The sequence below is a fragment of the Entelurus aequoreus genome, linkage group LG07, assembly GCF_033978785.1.
Source record: "Entelurus aequoreus isolate RoL-2023_Sb linkage group LG07, RoL_Eaeq_v1.1, whole genome shotgun sequence".
NCBI classification, from domain to species: Eukaryota; Metazoa; Chordata; class Actinopteri; order Syngnathiformes; family Syngnathidae; genus Entelurus; species Entelurus aequoreus.
Genome location: NC_084737.1, coordinates 25844499 through 25868302, shown reverse-complemented (window position 1 = coordinate 25868302; position 23804 = coordinate 25844499). Strand labels below are relative to the sequence as shown.

Below are 23804 nucleotides of genomic sequence, written 5' to 3'. Positions count from 1 at the left end.
GGAAATGACGTAGCTCAGTCATTAGACTGAGCTACGTCATTTCCTGTGATGTCACACAAGCAGCAAAAATAATGGACCGGAAAAAACGCCTCAAGGCATGGCTATTCACCTATGGTGATCACAGAGACAGGTTGTTTTTGTGTTACTGTATATATATTTTTTTTCTGAAAAATCCCACTTAATATACTTTGGGTATCAACAGTCAATATTTATTTTTTTAATTTTTTTAGGGGGGTAACAGTCAATATTTATTTATTTGTATTTTTTATTTTTTTCCTTATAAAATAAAAGTGAGCTTTTGTTAAACCAAATATTGTGTTTTTTTCCATATACAACAACCTATCTGGATTCGATAAGAGAATCGACAAGGAATCGGTTCGATAAGAGGATTCGATAATGGGCTTGAACTCGATAATTCCTTATCAAACATCATCCCTACCTCTCAGTATAATCACTAATATTGTTAAACAAATACCTTTCAGATGGTAATCAAATGTGAGCCTTATCTTTTAAAAGGCAGATTGTTAGCTAAAATGCTTGCAGTAAGGATCGTTAAATTGCAAAAGCGAATCCAGTTTGGCTGCTGATTTCGCAATCAACACTTTGCTGGTGCAAGCCCTGGGACAGAATTAAATTAGACACGTGTGACTCATTCACAAGTTATTTCAGAATGTGCCCATTCATAAGTGACTAGATGGTTATTTTGTAGAGGGAATCAAAGTCAAACACAGTACAGGAGTGACGGTTTGGCGTCAACTTTATTGTTGGTAATACTGTCAATAACAGCTGTATGCTTGATCATGATGTGTGGGGTTGTACCCACTTGTATTTTCCCTCATAGCGGAATCCCACCTTCCTCACCAGATCATCTGCTTCGCTTGGGCCGCGGCTGTGCACAAACGTAAGAAAAAATATCAATCAATCAAATAGCGCTTTTCTGTAGTGACTCAAAGCGCTTTACATAGTGAAACCCAATATCTAAGTAACATTTAAACCAGTGTGGGTGGCACTGAGAGCAGGTGGGTAAAGTGTCTTGCCCAAGGACACAACAGCAGTGACTAGGATGGCGGAAGCAGGGATCGAACCTGCAACCCTCAAGTTGCTGGCACGGCTGCTCTACCAACCGAGCTATACCGCCCAAGATCTGTCAATCGAATATTTACGCATTACAATGGAACCTGTATAAAGCCGATGGGTCTCCAAGAGTAGTACAATTCATGATAAAAATAGACATCATCCGTTGCAGCGTTAAAGTATGCCCACCATAAAACATGTGGCCATGCTGCTCACATGAAGTAACACGGGGCGGTATAGCTCGGTTGGTAGAGTGGCCGTGCCAGCAACTTGAGGGTTCCAGGTTCGATCGCCGCTTCCGCCATCCTAGTCACTGCCGTGGTGTCCTAGGGCAGTGGTTTTTAACCTGGGTTCGATCGAACCCTAGGGGTTTGGTGAGTCGGCTTCAGGGGTTCGGCGGAAGCCCCCGCAGCGGAGGTCAAGACACACCCGACTCATTGTGTAAATAAAAACTTCTCTCTATCGGCTGTTGCGTTTGACCAGATGTTCCTCCAAGTGGGATGTAAAACGCTGGTCAGTCCCAAGTTCCTTAGATGACACATAAACTGATCTCGAATATACCACCAAGCACAGTATAGGTATTTTGTAATTTATTGTCAAATATTTGAGAATAGAGACCAGCCTCGAACAACACATCCAAATGCGTAGCCCAAGTTGATCTGGCATTCCACAGGTAAAAGCAACTCTTTTCACACAAAGAAAGCCCCCATTCCCCCCCCCCCCCCCCCCCTCCTCTCAACACTGATAAGAAGAGAGACTTGGGGGTTGTGTTCACATTCCTGATGGTTTACGACCCTGCCTAAACAGGCAATCTGAAGACAAAGAGAAACTAGTATACAGAGTAAAATTAAGGAAAAAATATGAGCTGATTCAAACATGATTATGAATAAAGAAATAGCTCTTAAACATATGCATTATCCACACGGCGTATTATGGATACCCCCAAACAATGTTCCCTCTAATTTTCCATATGCGTGAGCAAACGCAAAAACTCCTAGAGCATTCAGTGGAGCACATGTGAGCACACCTGTCCCAAACCTGACTAAATAAAAAATTACATTTTTATTATTATAATCAAATGACAGCTGTCATTTCCCTGAGATTATTTTCTAATATAAGTGTTTTGGCCCACTTACAATGACAATAACAACAAATATTGTTTTTCATGAGCTAGTATATACTAGTGAGCTAGTATATACTAGTATTGAATGTCTGGGTGGAAAACGAAGAAAAGGAACAGACTTTGCTGTGAAAATGAATAGATCATTTTATTTTATCATTTATCATTTAAAATGACATGAGAGTGGCACTTGCCAAGGTGAAGCCACGCACATCTGAACTGGTCTCTCAAAGGCAACAGCAGAAGTCACACTGAGTTGCAGGTGTGTAATTTGTTGTGAGTTCATGCACTGTGTTGGTTTTGTTCTTTGAACAAGGTGATGTTCACGCACAGTTCATTTTGTGCACCAGTAAAAAAACATATAACTTTGCCTTGAATTTGAAAAAAAAATATATATATATATATTTTTCACTAAAGAAGGGTTCGGTGAATGCGCATATGAAATTGGTGGGGTTTGGTACCTCCAACAAGGTTAAGAACCACTGCTTGGGCAAGACACATTACCCATCTGCTCCCAGTGCCACCCGCACTGGTTTAAATGTAACTTAGATATTGGGTTTCACTATGTAAAAGCACTTTGAGTCACTAGAGAAAAGCGCTATATAAACACAATTCACTTCACTTCACATGAAGTGGATCAAACCACTTAGTTTCTCAGTTTAATTACAATGTTAAAAATGGCATTACTGTACAACAAAAATTGCTTTAAAATAAAGCATACTATTACTCTTGTGTAGTTTTGAACATATGGCAAGGCAAGCGTATGCGGGGTCTAGCTATTGAAGCTAGTAGCGCTACTGACTATACAAGACAGTAATATTTTAAAAAGCAGTGGTGTGCCATCAGGGCCAGCAAGGCCTTCTCTGCTGGCCCAACATAACCAGAAATCATGATCATAATTAAAGATAAAAGCACATTTTAATTTACTTTCCCTAAATATCTAAAAGTATTCATATTCTCTTCGTGTCATATTATGCTCCTTCCAGCGCTGTTGTTTTTAGGTTATAGAGCTTTTATCCAATCAGAATTCAGCTAGCTTATGTTGCCATGCTGTACCAAATCTGCCCAGAGCCTTCAGAATCAATAATGCAGGCGTCCGTGCACTGTAAGTGAACGGACACAAACATTTGACAGACAGTTGTGATAGCCAATCAGATCACGAGTTGTTGTCAGTAAGGCCTTCTAAATGGCCTAAGGCAGATATATATTGTGATGTTATGAGCTAGGTAACATAAGAACTCCATTTCCCAGCATGCCACAGTAGTGAAGCGCATGCGCAGTGGCCCCGTTTAGGTTGTTGAATGTAGACATGCCGGCAGCGGAATGTTTTTGATGAGCACGCTGTGGAGTAAACTTTAAGAACTCAGCCAACACGCCTCGTCTGCATCTTTTATGATTAGACAAGACATTGTTTGCAAGGCCATTTTCAAGAAGGATATTTAAAGAGAAACTACATCTTGTGAGACGATATCGGCCAACCCTGGAAGCTAGCTCAGCTGATGAAATGTGAGTTTAGATATTTTATTTCTTAATTTTTTCACGTTTAATATGTTTTGTGCAATTTAAATTTTGACAGTAGCACATAAGATATGTTTTAATTGCTGATGCAGGTTTATTGATTTTTAAATGCGCCAGAATACAACCCGTTTTGTACAATGCCCAGTAGTGCGTAAATGTGTTTCTGTATAGTATTTCTCTAGCAATGGTCATGTGGTGACATAAATGATGGTATTTTGAGAGGTAATCATTGAAGTCGGACATCACTGAAGGCCTAAGTGGGAAACGCTGATTTTAAGAAACCTGCCAAATACCAATGTTCTTTACTGTTTTTTTACAGAATAAAAAAGTAAATTTCTGCACATAAGAAGGCACAATAATGCAATAAATTACTTCAGTGTAGTTATGCAGCAAAACTGCAACACAACTTTGGTGTAAAAAAAACAACAACTGTAAAAATAAGATAACTACAATTGTATGCAAAGCTAGGGGACAGGGGTAGGTGGAGATGTTTCTTTTCATGTTATTTTGCCATTTAAATATGCAATTAATTAAATCATATGCCATAAATGTTAATAAAAACTAATATAGCTGTGAAATTTCAATAACAAGGTAATCAAATCAAATTAAGAATATCTCAAACTAATTACACCCCCCCTATCAAACATACAAAATGGTTCAGTCCATCCGGATAGCGACAAACCTAACTCCGAACAATTACTGAACACAAACGTCATAATGACATCAAAACTTACCTTTAAGCATTCACACACAGCAGAAACATTTTGGAACACGAATGAGGTGATAGAATAAATGTACAAATATAATAAATCCATTTATGGCAGCATAAGACAAAGTTTTGTCTAAGTTTCACTTTTGTATCTCATTGCCGTAACTATCGTGTGTTTAAGGACCTTTGCGTACAATTAGAAACAGAGGTGTCACTAGGTTTTAAAGACAGGAGGAGAATTAAGCCCCAGGAGATCCATCCATCCAGCCATCCATCCATCCATCCATCTCCTTCCGCTTATTCAACGGCGGGTTGCGGGGGCAGCAGCCCAAGTAGAGAAGCCAAGACTTCCCTCTCCCCAGCCACTTTGTCCAGCTCCTCCCGGCAGATCCCGATGCATTCCCAAGCCAGCCTGGAGACATAGTGCCCCCAACGCGTCCTGGGTGTTCTCCGTGGCCTCCTACTGGTCGGACGTGCCCTAAACATCTCCCCAAGGAATTGTTGAGGGGGCATCCTGACTAAATGCCCGAACCACCTCATCTGGCTCCTCTGGATGTGGAGGAGCAGTGGCTTGACTCTAAACTCCCCCGAATGGCAGAGCTTCACACCCTATATCTAAAGAAGAGCCCCGCCACCCGACGGAGGAAACTCATTTCGGCCGCTTGTACCCGGGATATTGTCCTTTCGGTCATAACCCAAAGCTCATGACCATAGGTGAGGACAAGAACGTAGATCGACTGGTAAATTGAGACCTTTATTTTTCGGCTCAGCTCCTTCTTCACCACAACGGATCAATACAGGGATCCACTCTTCCCTCACTAGTGAACAAGACTTGAGGTTCTTGAACTCACCCACTTGGGGCAAGATCTCCTCCCTAACCCGGAGACTCCACCATTTTCCGGACGAGAACCATGGACTCGGACTTGGAGGTGCCGATTGTCATCACAGTCACTTCACACTTGGCTGCAAACTGACCCGGTGAGAGCCTAGATCCTGGCCAGATGAAGCTAGCAGGACCACATCATCTGCAAAAAGCAGCGACCTAATCCTGTAGCCACCAAACAGGATCCCCTTAAAGCCTGACAGCGCCTACAAATTCTGTCCATAGAAGTTAGAAACAGAATCAGTGACAAAGGGCAGCCCTGGCGGAGTTCAACCCTCACTGGAAACTGGTCCGACTTACTCCCAAGCATTGCGCATCAAGCTATGACACCGACCATACAGGGAACGAAGATATGTTAATCCCATTTTTAAAGGGGAACTGCACTTTTTTGGGAATTTTGCCTATCGTTCACAATCAATATGAAAGACATGACGACGGATATACTGTATATATTTTTAATCCTTTCTATCTCGCCTTCAGGAGTCTTGTGTATCGGGACCCAGAATTAGGTACTGCACCTCTGGTTAACTGGAACCTTCAGTTCCAGGAACTAAAGGAAGGTTCCAGAAACAACAGGAGATCCCCAAGACAATTCAATCACCCATAGTGAATCTGTCTAAAGTTCCACTCACCCCAGCCCAAACCTCAGTTCTAAATAAAGGTCTTTCATTTGCAGTAACCAACAAAGTCAATGCTTTCAACCTAAAAGTTGACACCTATAAGTTCATGAGACAACTTCATTTGAAACACTTTTTCTCTCCTCTCCATAAAAATGCAGCATATTCAACTGAACAGTCATCACAAAGTGAAGAGAGTAAAACTGGAACACAAAAACCTTCTCCCTTTGCTCCAAAGTCATCATTTTGCCCTTTCACCAACCTAAGCCCTGCGATTTTGACATTTAACAAATTAGTTGAGAATGATCTTGAAAAAATGTTAAAAAAAGATAAAGGCCCAAAATACTCAAACTTGAGTTCTGAAGAGCGCAATGCATTAGAAGAGTTGGAGAACAATCCAGAAATCACTATCCGCTCAGCAGACAAAGCAGGAGCTGTGTGTATCCTTGACACTGAATACTACCATCAGAAAATGCTTGAACTTTTGAACAGCCCCACCTACAGGAAGCTAGAGAAAAATCCTATGGATGAATTTAAATCTGAAATTGACAGTCTGCTGAAAGTTGCATTCGAATCAAACTGGATCACAAAAAATGAGCATGCCTATCTGACTAACCAGCACCCAGTCACCCCCATCATATATTGTCTTCCCAAAATCCATAAACATCCTACAGAACCCCCATTGAGGCCAATAGTCTCAGGAAGAGGCTCAGTGACTGAACCATTGTCAAAATATGTTGACTTCTTCTTGAAAGATTTTGTGAAAGACCTACCCGCCTACCTTGGAGACACAAAAGATGTACTTAACTGTCTGACTGAATATACTGCAAATCAGAATACAATATTGGTGTCTCTTGATGTTGAAAACCTATATGGTTGCATTCCCCATGAAGATGCTTTGAACTCTGTGGCCTATTACCTATCCAAGAGAGAAGCAACACACAATCCCCCTAATGAATTTCTATTAGAATTGTTACACTATGTACTGAGTCACAACTACATGCTGTATGACTCCAAATGGTATCTCCAACAAGCAGGGACTGCGATGGGGACCGCAACAGCGCCCTCTGTAGCTGGATTAGTGGTAGGGAAATGGGAAGAAGAAGTCATACATGACCCAAATAGTAATCCTTACCATTCAAATATAAAACTGTACAAACGATACATTGATGACATCCTTATATTTTGGGAGGGGACGCAAGAAGAATTGATGGACTTTGTGAAATATCTCAACAATAGTTCAGCGTTCCTTAAATTCACCTGTGAACATAGCACTGAAAAGATTAATTATTTGGATTTGAGCATACATAAAGATGAAACAGGAGCTATTCACACTTCTATTTATAGAAAAGATATGGAACGAAACTCAATATTACATGCCACAAGCAATCATCCCAAACCCCTAAAGGACAATATCCCAGTGGGTCAGTTTTTGAGGCTCAAACGCAACTGTTCAGACCTTGAGGACTTTCACTCCAAAGAAATAATCATGGCTGCTCGGTTCAAAGAAAGAGGTTATGCCTCTAACTCTATTCAGAAAGCCATACAGCGAGCTAATACTACTGCTCGTACTGATCTCCTGTCCAACATTCAGAAAACTAAGAATCCAAGCCGGGCCTGTTTCTCCACTGAATTCAACCATTGTGCTTCACAAATAAAGGAGACACTCAAGAAACACTGGCATGTGCTCCAAGCAGAAGAAACACTAAAGGACCTCTGCAAATCCCCACCTCTTTTTGCTTTCAGGAGAGCGCCTACAATTAAAAACATGGTCATGTATAAGAATATGATTCCCAAAAAGACCACCACATGGTTGACAACAACAACAACAACAGGCATGTATAGATGTGGTAACTGTGCCTGCTGTAACAATACAACAAAAACTAAATCATTTAACCATCCTCACACTGGGAAGAAAATTCCAATAAGGGAATTCATCAACTGTAAGTCAACTCATGTGGTCTACATGCTATTATGTCCCTGTAGCTTAGCCTACATTGGAAAAACCAAAAGGCCGCTAAAACAAAGAATATCTGAGCACAAAACAGCAATTCGTACAGGCAATATGGACTATGCCATTGCAAGACATTACTCTGAAGCAAACCACGGTTCACCCTCTTCATTAAGATTCTATGGGATTGAACAAATCATGATGCCCAAAAGAGGAGGAGATATTTTGAAAAAACTATCACAGAGAGAAATGTTCTGGATCTACACACTCAATACTATGACACCAAATGGACTCAATGATGACTATAGCCTAAAATGTTTTTTAACATAATTGTTCCTTCTGTGTCATTGTAGTCATCCAGTATCCAGTCCAGTGCCATCTAGTGTATGCTAGTCCTAATAACAGTGTTTTGCAGAAGCTCCACCTGAAAATTGGTCCCAGCATCAGCAAGGAAGAAGACATGTGATTGGTTCCCCAGTAATTGGATCCAATTCCCAGTTGTGAACTCTGAGTGTGTGTGTATGTATAAATTGACACTGAAATTGTATGTACTCTTAAACGCTCTGACGAAGGCCACGTGCCGAAACGCGTAAGCGTTCCTCTTTTTTGATGTGAGCAATAAATCAAGTGAAATGTGAGTATTTTGTCCTACTAGTCTTAATTTTGGGATGTGCTACCTTTTCAAACATTTTTGAAACATTTACTGGGTTCCAGAAACAACGTTTCTGAGCTTTTGGTGGAGAAAAGTCTCGGGTGACAACATTTTTAAATCAGAAAAAAGTAAAATCTTCATAGGTCCCCTTTCAGTATAAAGTTCTGAAGTAAATGTTACACTATATTTTTGTTTGAATTCTAAATAGTACGACCTTAAGTGTGTGTGAATTAAGGAAAAATACTTACCTCCCATATTTGTAGGGTATGGGGCGTGTCTTCTGTTCTTCCATTTTATGGAGGAGAGGTGTAAAAATCCTCCAGGCTTCTCGTAACTCGTCACTGCATAGGTAGAGAAGAGTGAGGTGAAAAATGAACATTTATCCAAAAGAACCGGTGAGCCGTGTGATCACAACCTTCGGACAAAGTGCATTTGATTGCCACAGAAGACGTCCAGGATGAGCCTCTCGTAAGCGTCTGGTAGCTTCACATTCTGCCAGGAGGAGATTGTTGGTACCCAAACAACAAAAGAGCCACCATTAAACTGCTGTCACCTTGTAACGGCTCCTGTAAGTGAGGTCCAGCTCCGTCTCCTCTGGGCTGAAGGACACCCCAGGCCTCTTGGTCATCATCTTCAGGTAGATGGCCTCGTTCGGCTGCACTCGCACCACCAGTTCGTTCCTCTGGCAGCTCGTGGCAAAGATGTCGCCCGGCACGTCAGTGAACTGCAGCCGCAGCTCCGCCTTGCGCTCGTTCAGGGCCTTACCACAGCGCAGGATAAATGGGACACCTTGGAGGAGAAAACATTGAGAAGATCAGCCGAGGCACTGAAATACTGCCAAGAACGATTGGGATCAATACTGAATTGCAGAGGTGAGGCGCCTATGGTCAAACACACACTCACACACACACACATGCACTTACTGTGGTTGTAGTGCAAGTACCATTGAAAAATAGCTTCTACATAAATCAGAAGTTACTCAGTACTCGAGTTGTTTTTCCACTATCTACTGATTTACTCTTACTCAAGTGAAGCCAAGTGTTACATACGCTTCATCATATTCTGGTACGGTAAATAAAGCAATGTTCCCCTGGCATCGCACCACTCCCCCTCAGGGGGGCCCGCCCCACTATTTGAGAAGGACTGTTCTAAAGCAGGGGAGTCAAACTCGTTTTCATTGAGGGCCACGTTGCAGTTTTAGCTGCCCTCAGATGGACGGCCGCTTGTAACATTAATAAAAGAAACATACATGTATGTGCCATTCTAAAAAAAATACAGTATTTTAAACTGGGACAGTCTTCACACATTTGCAGACTTAAAAGTGACCTATAAAGTACTGCATGAATTGGCTCCAGATCCTCTGGCAGAGTTCATCAGCCGAAGAAACAGCCGTGAGCGTGTCACTCGAGGCTCTGTCAGAGGTGACCGTTATATTCCTCTGCGCAGGAGCACTTTCAGTAAGTCGGCCTGGTCAGTAAGGAGTGCAAATGTGTGGAACTCAGTACCTGAGCAGGTTAAACTGGTCACAACTTACAAGGCCTTCACAAAAAAATTTAAAATGTGGCTTATCAACGCCTACAGCTGCCAGTACTAAAAGATGAGCCTGTTTTGATGCTATGATAAATGTTATGTTGTGATGTTGTATTTAATGTTTTATCATATTGTGTATGTATTGTGTGCTTTTATTCTTTTTCTCTCTCTCTCTTTCTTTTCTTTTAAATTGTAATTGTAATGCCTTTTTTACATCATGGCCAGGGGACTACAGATGAAAACTAGCCTTCTGGCTAATTCTGGCTTTTTTAACCATGTGTAGTCATGTGTTTTTATGAAATTGCATTGTCCCCTTTGAAATAAACTAATCTAATGTATAAGGATTAGCCGCATTATATTGTCACACCATTACCTATGCATTTGATTAGTAAATGTATATTTTACCTACATTATAAGTAAAAAAAATCTGTGGATTTTGCAGTCAAAAAAACGGCAGAATTTTAACATAAAATTTACAGTAAAATGGTCACACTCACTGTAAAATTCTGGTGATTGAGCTGCCAGTTTTTTGTTAGTTTTTTTTGCATAAAAAATATGGTTGCTGTTTTCACAGTGTATTACTGTAAATATGAAAATGGTACCACAGTTTTTTGTTACGGTAGGATTCTGAAGGCCGAGCTGTTTTTTAAGAAAAAAATTATATTGTCATGTTTACAGTGTACAATTTGATGGATAATTTGCTTTGAAATCATAAGGCTAAGTAGATATTTACGTATGTTTTTATCCCAATTTTTTTTCGAATGTATGATAATATAATATCTGTTGCATTATTAGATAGATACAGTTTAAAATATATATAATTGTATGCAAAATAAAAAAGGGAGGAAAGATAAACTACTTTATTGATGCATATTATTTCCAGGCTTTCACAAGCCATTCAAAATGATGTGGCGGGCCAGATCTGGCCCCCGGGCCTTGAGTTTGACACCTGTGTTCTAAAGTAACAATGCTATAACTTAAGTAAAATATTTTTCTACTTTACCACCAATGCTGAATAGTACACCTTTACTGATACACACATCTTACATGTGCATTCATTTTGTGAACCTCATGATTAAAAATTAAGTATTACAAAAAGAAAAAAAAAAAGAAAAAAAAAAAGAAAAAAAAACATATATATACATATACATATATACATCCATCCATCCATCCATCCATTTTCTACTGCTTCTCCATACAGTATATATATATATATATATATATATATATATATATATATATATATATATATATATAAACACACACATATATCAGGGGTGTCAAACTCGTTTTCATTGAGGGCCACATAGCAGTAATGGTTGCCTTCAGAGGGCCGGCTTTTAAATTTGTTGTTGCATGCTCGTAATAACATGTGATTAATCATGAATAAACAAAAGTGAGTGATGCATCTGACTTTTAAAAAAATATCATTGGACAACATATGTATAATCACCTCGTTATATTATATCACAATTGCTGATGCATTTGAGTATTCGATATTTTTATGTGCAAATTGATGGATAACTGGCTTTGAAATCACAAGTAAAAGTGACAAGAAGATATTTAACTTTTTTTTTTTTATCTGTACAAACATATTTTGTAATGCAGTATATCATAATGTAATATTTAACCCCAACAACATATGTAACTGTATAGGGGCGGGTATTATAAATTTTGTTTCTTTCAGCTCCTTTTCATTCATTATTTATTTTAAATGTTTGAGTTTGAGTTTGAGTTTATTTCGAACATGCAAGCATACAACATGATACATCACAATTTCCAGTTTCTCTTTTCAACATGTTCGAAAAGGAGTAGGAAGAAGCAGAGCTTATTTAATCCTACCCCTTTTCTTTTACATGACAGTTGCTAAAACTTTTGTTCACTTCCTGTTCTCAATTTATTCACAATATACTCCATAAGTAATCACAATAAAAATAAATATATAAATAATAATTGGTGAAGTAAGTTACATTTCATATGATGAGATAAGTAAGATTATTTTGAGAGTGAAAGAATGGATGAATTAAATAAGATCCCTGAGGTACACCACAGGATATATTTAGCGTTGTAGACGTGTGTTCGCCTAGCTTCACGTATTGTTCGTTAGATAACTTCTTATCCAGTTTAAGACTAACCCTCTGATGCCATATCGTTCTAGTTTTTTGATTAAAATATTGTGATTAATTGTGTCAAATGCTTTAGTTAGATCCATAAAAACTGCTGCCGCACATTTTTTACTATCTATTGCATTGGTAATTTCTTCTGTAATTTCAATTAAAGCCATTGAAGTTGAAACAATGTTATGTTGATTGTTTTTGTTTAACCTAAAATGAATGAAATAAAACAAACAAACACATATTTGGCTTGATTAGATACTATTACAGTTTAAAAGATAGGTTGTTTTTTTCTGTCAAAATTAGTAAAAAAAAAAAAAAAATGAAGCATTTTATTGAGACACATTTTTTCCAGGCTTTTGTGGAGTTTGACACCTGTGACGTATATACTATATGTATATATATTTATGTGTTTGTATAGAATTATATTTATTTATTCTTTAACTTCAAGATTTGAAAGCCACTAAAACTTCTCCTCTCACCATCCCATCTTTCATTGCGGACATAAAGCACGGCGGTGGCAAACGTAGGTGTGCAGGAGCCTTCAGGTACAGTGGGGTCGTCAAGGTAACCCAACTTGGATTGGCCCTCCCCATCAGGGTTCCCCACATATTGTCCAAGAACGACATGTGACGCATCCACCGGAGCAATACACTTCAACACCTTCACCTTGATTACATCAAAAAGCAAGTGATTGACGGGAGGTTTGGCAATGATGCACAAACATGTGTCGCCGTTACCTTCTCATTCCTCACATCGTCTGGCTTGGTGGAGGCAGGCTTTTCCATGGTAGCCAAGCACAGCATTTGGAGGAGGTGGTTTTGCATAACATCCCTGCATTTAAAAAAAAAAGGACCAACATCACTCCTCCAGTCCTCCCATTTTATTTGGACTGTGTTACTCACCGAATGATCCCAAAGTCATCAAAGTATCCTCCACGCCCGTCAGTCCCAAAGGGCTCCTTGAAGGTGAGCACCACACATGACACGTTGTTCCTGTTCCATATGGGTCCAAAGAGGCGGTTTCCAAATCTGAAAGGGTGCGAAACACAACAACTATCAGGAAAAAAACAGCTACTGCACAGATCTCACAGATTTAAATACAACTGCATTTGACATGGTGGTAGCATGTTAAAGAGGGGGCGGGGGGGTTCTTGTATATCTACCCTTCTTGAGACATCAACAAAGTAAAGTACCTTCCATATGAGGACCGGTGAACAAGTTAGAACATAAATCATGGTCCCAATAAGGAAAACAATTGCATCTAATAGAGAATGTCTCATTTGTACCCTTGGTGGTGAAATATATCACAATTAGGGTGGTCCCAAAAAGGAGGGATTTTTCAAATTGACTGTGTGTCGGTTTTAAAAGTGCCCCCCTCTGGTCAACATATGAAATAACAAGTGTGTGTAAAAATTTGAAGTGCGCCCCTTCTGGTGTGTGTAAGAAATTGAAATCTGTCATGTCTGTGATCATGTTTTGTTTAGTTATGTTCTGCTTGGTTTTTGGACACTTTTTAGTTCCTGCTTTCACTCCCTTGCCTTGTCACCATGACTACTCATTAGTTTCACCTGTCTCACGTTTTGCACTCACGCACCTGTCACAAATCATGTCTGTATTGTTTAAGCCCATTGTTGCCAGGAAGTCAGCCTGGCGACATTAACTCTGTTTAACACATTACCCTTGTCACTCATGCTTGTATTCCATGCCATAGTTTTCATGCTGTTTCACGCCACAGTAAGTGTTGTTTTTGTTTTTATGTCCATAGTTCTGCCTTTGTGAAAGTTTTTGTTTCATTAGCCAAGTTTGTACTTCCGCCTTGTGCTCGCTTTTGGTTTCTTTTGTTAGTGTTAAAATAAATACTATCCTTACCTTCACGCCTTGCCCGCTCCAACTTTCCTTTGCATTCCGGGAAAACAAACCCCAAAGTCCACGCATTGTCAAGATGTGCCCCCTTCGGCCAAAATTAATGAAAAAAATAAATAAATATGTATATAGGGACATTCTATAATAACTTCAAGTAAATAATAAAGATTAAAAACCAATTACAAGAAAAAGAAAAAAAAAATACTAAAAGCTTACCTTTTTTCATATTTGCATAATATGTATATATTATCAATGTTGTAAATACAAATCTTTATATATCTAAAAAGGGTGGTCCTAAAGAGGTAGGTATTTTCCGGAGGTCTCAAGAAGGTAACAAATACAAGAACGTGTGTGTGTGCACCTACTACCTGAGCACCATGAGGTTCTGGATCATTTCCTTGCCCAGGTAGTGGTCGATGCGGTAGATCTGGTCCTCTTTGAAGAGAGAGCCAAGGTGGGTCGACAGCTCCTGCGAGCTGTTGAGATCCCGTCCAAAAGGTTTCTCCACGATGAGCCTGTTCCACCCTCTGCTGGGGGACATGTTTGGTTACAAGGTGCTGCTCCAACAAACCAGAGAATGTTTGGTCCACAGTGTATGTGTGTGTGCGTGTGTGTGTGTGTGTGTTTGTGTGTGTGTGTGTGTGTGTGTGTGTGCGCGCATGCTGACGTGGGGCTCATGCAGTGCTGGCTGATGTTTGCACAGACATGGTGGTAGACGGTGGGGGGCAGAGCCAGGTAGAAGAGCCGGTTGGCGTCGGCTCCCCCAACTAGCGACGACAAGTGTGCGTTAAGTTTATCATACGAGCTTCCGTCTTCGTAGCTGCCTCTCAAATAGGAGTTCTTGCTGAAGAAGGCCGAGAGGCGATCGGCCTCTTCATCGGCCACCTGGAGGAAAAAGGTGCATGTTGGACACATGGAGACTTTCGACAAATATCAAATTGCGCTACCTTCATGTAAGGCAGGCACGCTTTCCTGATGTCCTCCACTGTCAAGTTAGATCGAGCATATCCCACAAAGTATGTGTTGTGTGGAAGCAGGCCATCTCTGAACAACCACCTGCCAGCACAAGTCCATCCAACCAATTAACTAATTCATTGTAATAACAATATTCAGTTATATTAATAGTCAACACTTTGCATTATTGCAGCCTTCTTTACTCACCATAAAGTGGAGTATATTTTCTTCTTTGCAAGATCCCCCTGTGACAAATATGAATGGATTACTCCTTCATGTTTTATTTTTAATTGTACATGCTTTTCCATCCATCCATCCATCCATTTTCTATCCTTGTCACACACACACTAGGTGTGGCAAAATTATTCTCTGCATTTGACCCATCACCCTTGATCACCCCCTGGGAGGTGAGGGGAGCAGTGGGCAGCAGCGGTGGCCGCGCCCGGGAATAATTTTTGGTGATTTAACCCCCAATTCCAACCCTTGATGCTGAGTGCCAAGCAAGGAGGTAATGAGTCCCATGTTTATAGTCTTTGGTATGACTCGGCCGGGGTTTGAACTCAGGTCGGACACTCTAATCCCATGTACTATTCAATGATATACTATATATATATAAATATATATATATATATATATATATATATATATATATATATATATATATATATATATATATATATATATATATATATATATATATATATATATATATATATATATATTATATATATAAATATATATATATATATATATATATATATATATATATATATATATATATATATATATATATATATATATATATATATATATATATATATATATATATATATATATGTATATATATATATATATATATATATATATATATATTTATATATATGTTAATTGATGTAATATACATCTGGGGTGTTTATTAATGTACTATAACAAAAGGAGTTGTAAAATACATCTATTAAAAATATTATTGGTGTGTTTATTAATGTACTATAACAAAGGAGTTGTAATATACATCTATTAACAATCTGTGTGTTTATTAATGTACTATAACAAAGGAGTTGTAAAATACATCTATTAAAAATCTGTGTGTTTATTAATGTACTATAAAAAGGGGTTGTAAAATACATATATTAACAATCTTATTGGTGTGTTTATTAATGTTCTATAACAAAGGAGTTGTAATATACATATATTAACAATCTGTGTGTTTATTAATGTACTATAACAAATGAGTTGTAATATACATCTATTAACAATCTTTTTGGTGTGTTTATTAATGTACTATAACAAAGGAGTTGTAATATACATCTATTAACAATATGTGTGTTTATTAATGTACTATAACAAATGAGTTGTAATATACATCTATTAACAATCTTATTGGTGTGTTTATTAATGTACTATAACAAAGGAGTTGTAATATACATCTATTAACAATCTGTGTGTTTATTAATGTACTATAACAAAGGAGTTGTAATATACATCTATTAACAATCGGTGTGTTTATTAATGTACTATAACAAAGGAGTTGTAATATACACATATTAACAATCTGTGTGTTTATTAATGTACTATAACAAATGAGTTGTAAAATACATCTATTAACAATCTGTGTCTTTATTAATGTACTATAACAAAGGAGTTGTAATATACATATATTAACAATCTGTGTGTTTATTAATGTACTATAACAAAGGAGTTGTAAAATACATATATTAACAATCTTATTGGTGTGTTTATTAATGTACTATAACAAAGGAGTTGTAAAATACATCTATTAACAATCTGTGTTTATTAAAGTACTATAACAAAGGCGTTGTAAAATACATCTATTAACAATCTGTGTGTTTATTAATGTACTATAACAAATGAGTTGTAAAATACATCTATTAACAATCTGTGTGTTTATTAATGTACTATAACAAAGGAGTTATCTATTAACAATCCGTGTGTTTATTAATGAACTATAACAAATGAGTTGTAAAATAGATCTATCAACAATCTGTGTGTTTATTAATGTACTATAACAAAGGAGTTGTAAAATACATATATTAACAATCTTATTGGTGTGTTTATTAATGTACTATAACAAAGGAGTTGTAATATACATCTATTAACAATCTGTGTGTTTATTAATGTACTATAACAAAGGTGTTGTAATATACATCTATTAACAATCTGTGTGTTTAGTAATGTACTATAACAAATGAGTTGTTAAATACATCTATTAAAGATCTGTGTGTTTATTAATGTACTATAAAAAGGGGTTGTAAAATACATCTATTAACAATCTTATTGGTGTGTTTATTAATGTACTATAACAAAGGAGTTGTAATATACATATATTAACAATCTGTGTGTTTATTAATGTACTATAACAAATGAGTTGTAATATACATCTATTAACAATCTTATTGGTGTGTTTATTAATGTACTATAACAAAGGAGTTGTAATATACATCTATTAACAATATGTGTGTTTATTAATGTACTATAACAAATGAGTTGTAATGTATATCTATTAACAATCTTATTGGTGTGTTTATTAATGTACTATAACAAAGGAGTTGTAATATACATCTATTAACAATCTGTGTGTTTATTAATGTACTAAAACAAAGGAGTTGTAATATACATCTATTAACAATCTGTGTGTTTATTAATGTACTATAACAAAGGAGTTGTAATATACATATATTAACAATCTGTGTGTTTATTAATGTACTATAACAAAGGAGTTGTAATATACATCTATTAACAATCTGTGTGTTTATTAATGTGCTATAGCAAAGGAGTTGTAATATACATCTATTAACAATCTTATTGGTGTGTTTATTAATGTACTATAACAAAGGAGTTGTAATATACATCTATTAACAATCTGTGTGTTTATTAATGTTCTATAACAAAGGAGTTGTAATATACATATATTAACAATCTGTGTGTTTATTAATGTACTATAACAAAGGAGTTGTAATATACATTTATTAACAATCTGTGTGTTTATTAATGTACTATAACAAAGGAGTTGTAATATACATCTATTAACAATCTGTGTGTTTATTAATGTACTATAACAAAGGAGTTGTAATATACATCTATTAACAATCTGTGTGTTTATTAATGTACTATAACAAAGGAGTTGTAATATACATCTATTAACAATCTGTGTGTTTATTAATGTACTATAACAAAGGAGTTGTAATATACATTTATTAACAATCTGTGTGTTTATTAATGTACTATAACAAAGGAGTTGTAATATACATCTATTAACAATCTGTGTGTTTATTAATGTACTATAACAAAGGAGTTGTAATATACATCTATTAACAATCTGTGTGTTTATTAATGTACTATAACAAAGGAGTTGTAATATACATCTATTAACAATCTGTGTGTTTATTAATGTACTATAACAAAGGAGTTGTAATATACATATATTAACAATCTGTGTGTTTATTAATGTACTATAACAAAGGAGTTGTAATATACATATATTAACAATCTGTGTGTTTATTAATGTACTATAACAAAGGAGTTGTAATATACATATAGTAACAATGTGTGTGTTTATTAATGTACTATAACAAAGGCGTTGTAAAATACATCTATTAACAATCTGTGTGTTTATTAATGTACTATAACAAAGGAGTTGTAATATACATATATTAACAATCTGTGTGTTTATTAATGTACTATAACAAAGGAGTTGTAATATACATATATTAACAATCTGTGTGTTTATTAATGTACTATAACAAAGGAGTTGTAATATACATATATTAACAATCTGTGTGTTTATTAATGTACTATAACAAAAGAGTTGTAATATACATATATTAACAATCTGTGTGTTTATTAATGTACTATAACAAAGGAGTTGTAATATACATATATTAACAATCTGTGTGTTTATTAATGTACTATAACAAAGGAGTTGTAATATACATATATTAACAATCTTATTGGTGTGTTTATTAATGTACTATAACAAAGGAGTTGTAATATACATATATTAACAATCTGTGTGTTTATTAATGTACTATAAGAAAGGAGTTGTAATATACATCTATTAACAATCTGTGTGTTTATTAATGTACTATAACAAAGGTGTTGTAATATACATATATTAACAATCTGTGTGTTTATTAATGTACTATAACAAAGGAGTTGTAATATACATCTATTAACAATCTGTGTGTTTATTAATGTACTATAACAAAGGAGTTGTAATATACATCTATTAACAATCTGTGTGTTTATTAATGTACTATAACAAAGGAGTTGTAATATACATATATTAACAATCTGTGTGTTTATTAATGTACTATAACAAATGAGTTGTAAAAATCATCTATTAACAATCTGTGTCTTTATTAATGTACTATAACAAAGGAGTTATCTATTAACAATCTGTGTGTTTATTAATGTACTATAACAAATGAGTTGTAATATACATATATTAACAATATGTGTGTTTATTAATGTACTATAACAAAGGAGTTGTAATATACATCTATTAACAATCTGTGTGTTTATTAATGTACTATAACAAAGGAGTTGTAATATACATCTATTAACAATCTGTGTGTTTATTAATGTACTATAACAAAGGAGTTGTAATATGTGTTTATTGGAACAGGCCTAAGTTAAGTCGGAGAAAATGCGGTAGTTTATAAATTAATTAAGATTTCTGTGCGGCCCGGTAGCAAATGGGTCACGGACTGATACCGGTCCCCGGACCGGTGGTTGGGGACCACTGCCTAACGGCGTCGCAGGGGGTGCTGGAGCCTATCCAAGCTGCACTCGGGCGGAAGGCGAGGTACACCCTGGACAAGTCGGCACCTCATCACAGACAACATTCACACTCACCTTCACACACCAGGGTCAATTTAGTGTTCCTTCCTAATATACACTACACCAAGCACTAAAATATGATTGACCGCGTGACGATGACTACTAGACCAAAGAGCAACCCACCGTGGTTTTGAATGCTCTTTACCCTTGTCTATCCCCAGGTTCTCCAACCAGCTCTCCCCTCAGAGGCGCCAGAAGACTTCACCTGAGATAAACAACTGATTTTATTTTTAGTTCCTGCAGCCCAGATAATCATTTTGTTTTGAGAAGTAGGTAGACCCTATAGCAATGCTATTAAACTGGCGGCCCAGGGGCCAAATGCGGCCCTGGAAAGACCCAATACTGCCCACCTCAAATTCAGTTTAAAAAAAGTGCTCCGGTTTTATAGAGGAACTTGGCAGATCCTTGGATTGACATTTTCATCACCACGTGTCAACTTTACTGGTTTGGGGTTTTGGACAAAATAAGACTGATAGTGAAGGGAGAATTAAGTTAGGTGTTCTGTCAGAATGATCTGCTTCATCAAAACAGCTACGAGTTGCTATTCCTGTTAAAACAACGGTGATGAAAAGGAAAATGTAGGCTACCATTATTTGTGCCAGTGTGAACTTCCTCACGCTGTAATTGTCTACATGCTTACTGGTCAGAAAACACAATGAGATTAAAAGCAACTCCAGTATCAGTGCGACAGTCTACAAATATGCAAAACATAGGAAGGAAAGAAAATAAAAATAGTGCAAAAGGAGGTAAGGTGCACAGTCCAGTCCTGAGAACGAATGTTCGGACTGTGTTGTTTAAACAGTATCCTATATACATACATACAGAAGCATTTTTACTTTCCACCCACAGTCTGAATGCTTCTGTATATATGTACGTATATTGTATAATATTCAAACAACACATTCAGAACATTCTTTCTTGGGACTGGACTGTGTTTTGCATATTTGTAGACTGTCGCTCTGATACTGGAGTTGCTTTTAATCTCATTGTACCTGTGTATAGTGACAATAAAAGGCATTCTATTCAAAGCAATGAAATAAATACAATTTAAAAGAACTACCTATTTGTAGAGGCGATTGACAAAGTCTACACGAGGTAAGTCTGCACAACTTAATTGTGATTGTTATTTTGTCCAAGGAAAACTTTAGCATTGATGCGCATGCGTGCACATGCTCAGTAGCGTTGGTGTTATCTCTTTTTAGTGGGTAGCGACACACCAACACACCACCACCACCACCACCACCCCATTTAATGGAATATCCCTGTCATTTAGCCATATTATGATGTTTGGCCCACTGTGCCACATTTTGAAAACCCCTCTTTTAGACTCACACAAGACACAATACAAAACTACCCTGTAGGATAAAAGGTCAGGTAAACCTAAAAACCCCACCTCCACACGAAAAGTGGAGTGAGAATATCGGTTGAGCAATGTCAGCAGACTTTGAACACATTCCATTGGCAAGTAAATGCAAGTGCAATACTCACTAGCGTTGACACAAATAATCAAGAAAGACTGGTACAAATTAATCTTTCAAACGTGTGTTTATGGACTCTTATCAAAACTTCAACATTTACAACAACAATACATCCTTTCTTCATTGATATTTGAAGCAAATAAGGACTTTGTTTTTCAGGTTTTTAAAGGGATTTTGCACCACTGAGTCACTTCAAACCCATTCATCCCTGCAACATATAATTGCAATTTGTTTTAGTATGCAACTTGATAAAAGCCAAGAAGCTGGACTCACAGAGGCTCCCAGGATGATGAATATGTTGCTCTTGGAATGACTGGAATGAAGCTCTCCATAGAGCTCCGTCCTGAGCTGGCTGAACACCTCAGAGCGAGTCAGAGGGTCAGCAGTCCTCATTATATCCATCTGCTCTCAGCCTGTGTGACTACATGGTGGGATGAAAACTCAACTGGAACCCTGACCTTGCAGACAAACTAAAACTTGATTTTGTTAATGCTGCCACCTAGTGTTACAAAGTAAGTCTACATCCCAATGTGCTGTCTTTAGGATTTTGCTTGTAAAGCCACATGTAAACATTCCGTCACAGCAGGTCTAACTGCCACATCCACTTTCAGGTTCTTCAGGAACAGTTGACACAACTGCCAGGAAATGTTCTTGGTCTTGAACACCGCCCAATACAATATTTTAAACAAACATTAACTCAAGCCTATTATCTGGTCCTCATTCGAGAGTTTGTAATAGGTCATCTCCAACAAAGCAAACAGTGTGATATTGTAAAATAAGTTATGAGTGCATGTCTATGCAGGAAACCTCAGTACGGAATGAAACAATGATTTAGAATATCTGTAAAACCATTATGAACTGAGGAATTCACTTCTACAGTCATACCTGAACTTAAAGGGGTCATATTATGATTTGTTTCTACATTTCAAACACTTTTCTTTGGTCAACATTAGTGATGTGCAATACCATTGATTTTTTTCTGATCCGATACAGAGTAAAATTCCGGCTGGTATCGGCGTTACTTTTGTGCAAATATACCTTAAGTGTCTGGTAAAATACAAAACACAAAACCAGTGAAGTTGGCACATTGTGTAAATCGTAAATAAAAACAGAATACAATGAATTGCAAATCCTTTTCAACTTATATTCAATTGAATTGACTGCAAAGACATGATACTTAACGTTTGAACAGGTAAACTTTGTTATTTTTTTGCAAATATTAGCTCATTTAGATATTTGATGCCTGCAACATGTTTCAAAAAAGCTGGCACAAATGGCAATAAAGACTGAAAAAGTTGAGGAATGCTCATCAAACACTTATTTGGAACATCCCACAGGTGAACAGGCTAATTGGAAACAGGTGGGTGCCATGACTCACTCATTCACAAACAAGAATGGGGCGAGGGTCACCACTTTGTGAACATATGCGTCAGCAAATTGTCCAACAGTTTAAGAACAACATTTCTCAAACAGCTATTGCAAGGAATTTAGGGATTTCACCATTTACGGTCTGTAATATCATCAAAAGGTTTAAAGAATCAGGAGAAATCACTGCAAGTCCTAAAACCAACATTGAATGCCTGTGACCTTTGATCCCTCAGGCGGTACGGCATCAAAAAGCGACATCAGTGTGTAAAGTATATCACCACAAGGGCTCAGGAACACTTCAGAAAACCACTGTCAGTAACTACAGTTGGTCGCTACATCTGTAAGTGCAAGTTAAAACTCTACTATGAAAAGTCACAGCCATTTATCAACAACACCCAGAAACGCTTCGCTGGGCCCAAGCTCATCTAAGATGGACTGATGCAAAGTGGAAAAGTGTTCTGTGTTCTGACGAGTCGACATTTCAAATTGTAGTAGTCCAAAGAGGAAAAGAACCATCCGGACTGGTATAAGCGCAAAGTTCAAAAGCCAGCATTTGTGATGGTTATTAGAGCGTCAATATTTGGTATTGACGGTATCAATATTTTAGTAATGATCGACACATCGTCTTCAAGCCTCTTTCTAACTGTCTCATCAGGATACTGTGGGCTTTCTTATTTACATTCATCCACTTTGACTGTGCCTTCTCTCCGTCATCCATTTTGTAGTTTTTTAGCGCTTCCATAGTGCGTCTACTGACAGATGCAAGTTTGAACTATACACTAATTTGTCTTAGAAATGGCAACAGTGCAGGATGCATGTGCATGTACGGGCCAGTCTGCCCCACAACAAGAGGATAGAGAAATAGAAGGATCTTATTGACTACAGTAATGGACTACAATGGCGAACTCGTGCAAAGCACTTTGGGTAAATTTCTACTACATATGGAGATATCCGCTGTCATCACACTTAGGAAAAATATCACAAATTGGGAAAATTCCAAACGGATCATTTGGAGCAGTGTTTTTCAACCACTGTGCAGCGGCACACCAGTGTACCGTGAGATATTGTCTGGTGTGCCATGGGAGATTATGTAATTTCTCCTAATTGGGCC

At 37.1% G+C, this 23804-nt stretch overlaps 1 protein-coding gene across 1 annotated transcript; it reads right to left on the bottom strand.

The window, feature by feature from the left end:
- Nucleotides 1–746: 746 nt before the first annotated feature.
- Nucleotides 747–21838, bottom strand: LOC133653005 (glucose-6-phosphate 1-dehydrogenase-like). The gene is made up of 12 exons (XM_062051988.1): nt 21599–21838; nt 15195–15232; nt 14981–15089; nt 14701–14918; nt 14402–14560; nt 13074–13199; nt 12909–13002; nt 12651–12837; nt 9078–9313; nt 8940–9016; nt 8773–8865; nt 747–889 (listed from the first exon to the last, which is right to left on the bottom strand). Exons 1-12 carry the CDS (start codon nt 21725–21727, stop codon nt 799–801), a joined length of 1557 nt encoding a protein of 518 aa, XP_061907972.1. The 5' UTR covers nt 21728–21838; the 3' UTR covers nt 747–798.
- Between the last annotated feature and the right edge of the window lie 1966 nt (nt 21839–23804).

Excerpts from the sequence above, each read along its gene's own strand:
- LOC133653005 (XM_062051988.1), bottom strand. The coding sequence starts at position 21,727 with ATGGATATAATGAGGACTGCTGACCCTCTGACTCGCTCTGAGGTGTTC. Across the intron at positions 13,003-13,073 it reads GATGACTTTGGGATCATTCG|GGATGTTATGCAAAACCACC; the intron begins GTGAGTAACACA and ends TTTTAAATGCAG. Across the intron at positions 8,866-8,939 it reads CAAATGCACTTTGTCCGAAG|TGACGAGTTACGAGAAGCCT; the intron begins GTTGTGATCACA and ends CTACCTATGCAG.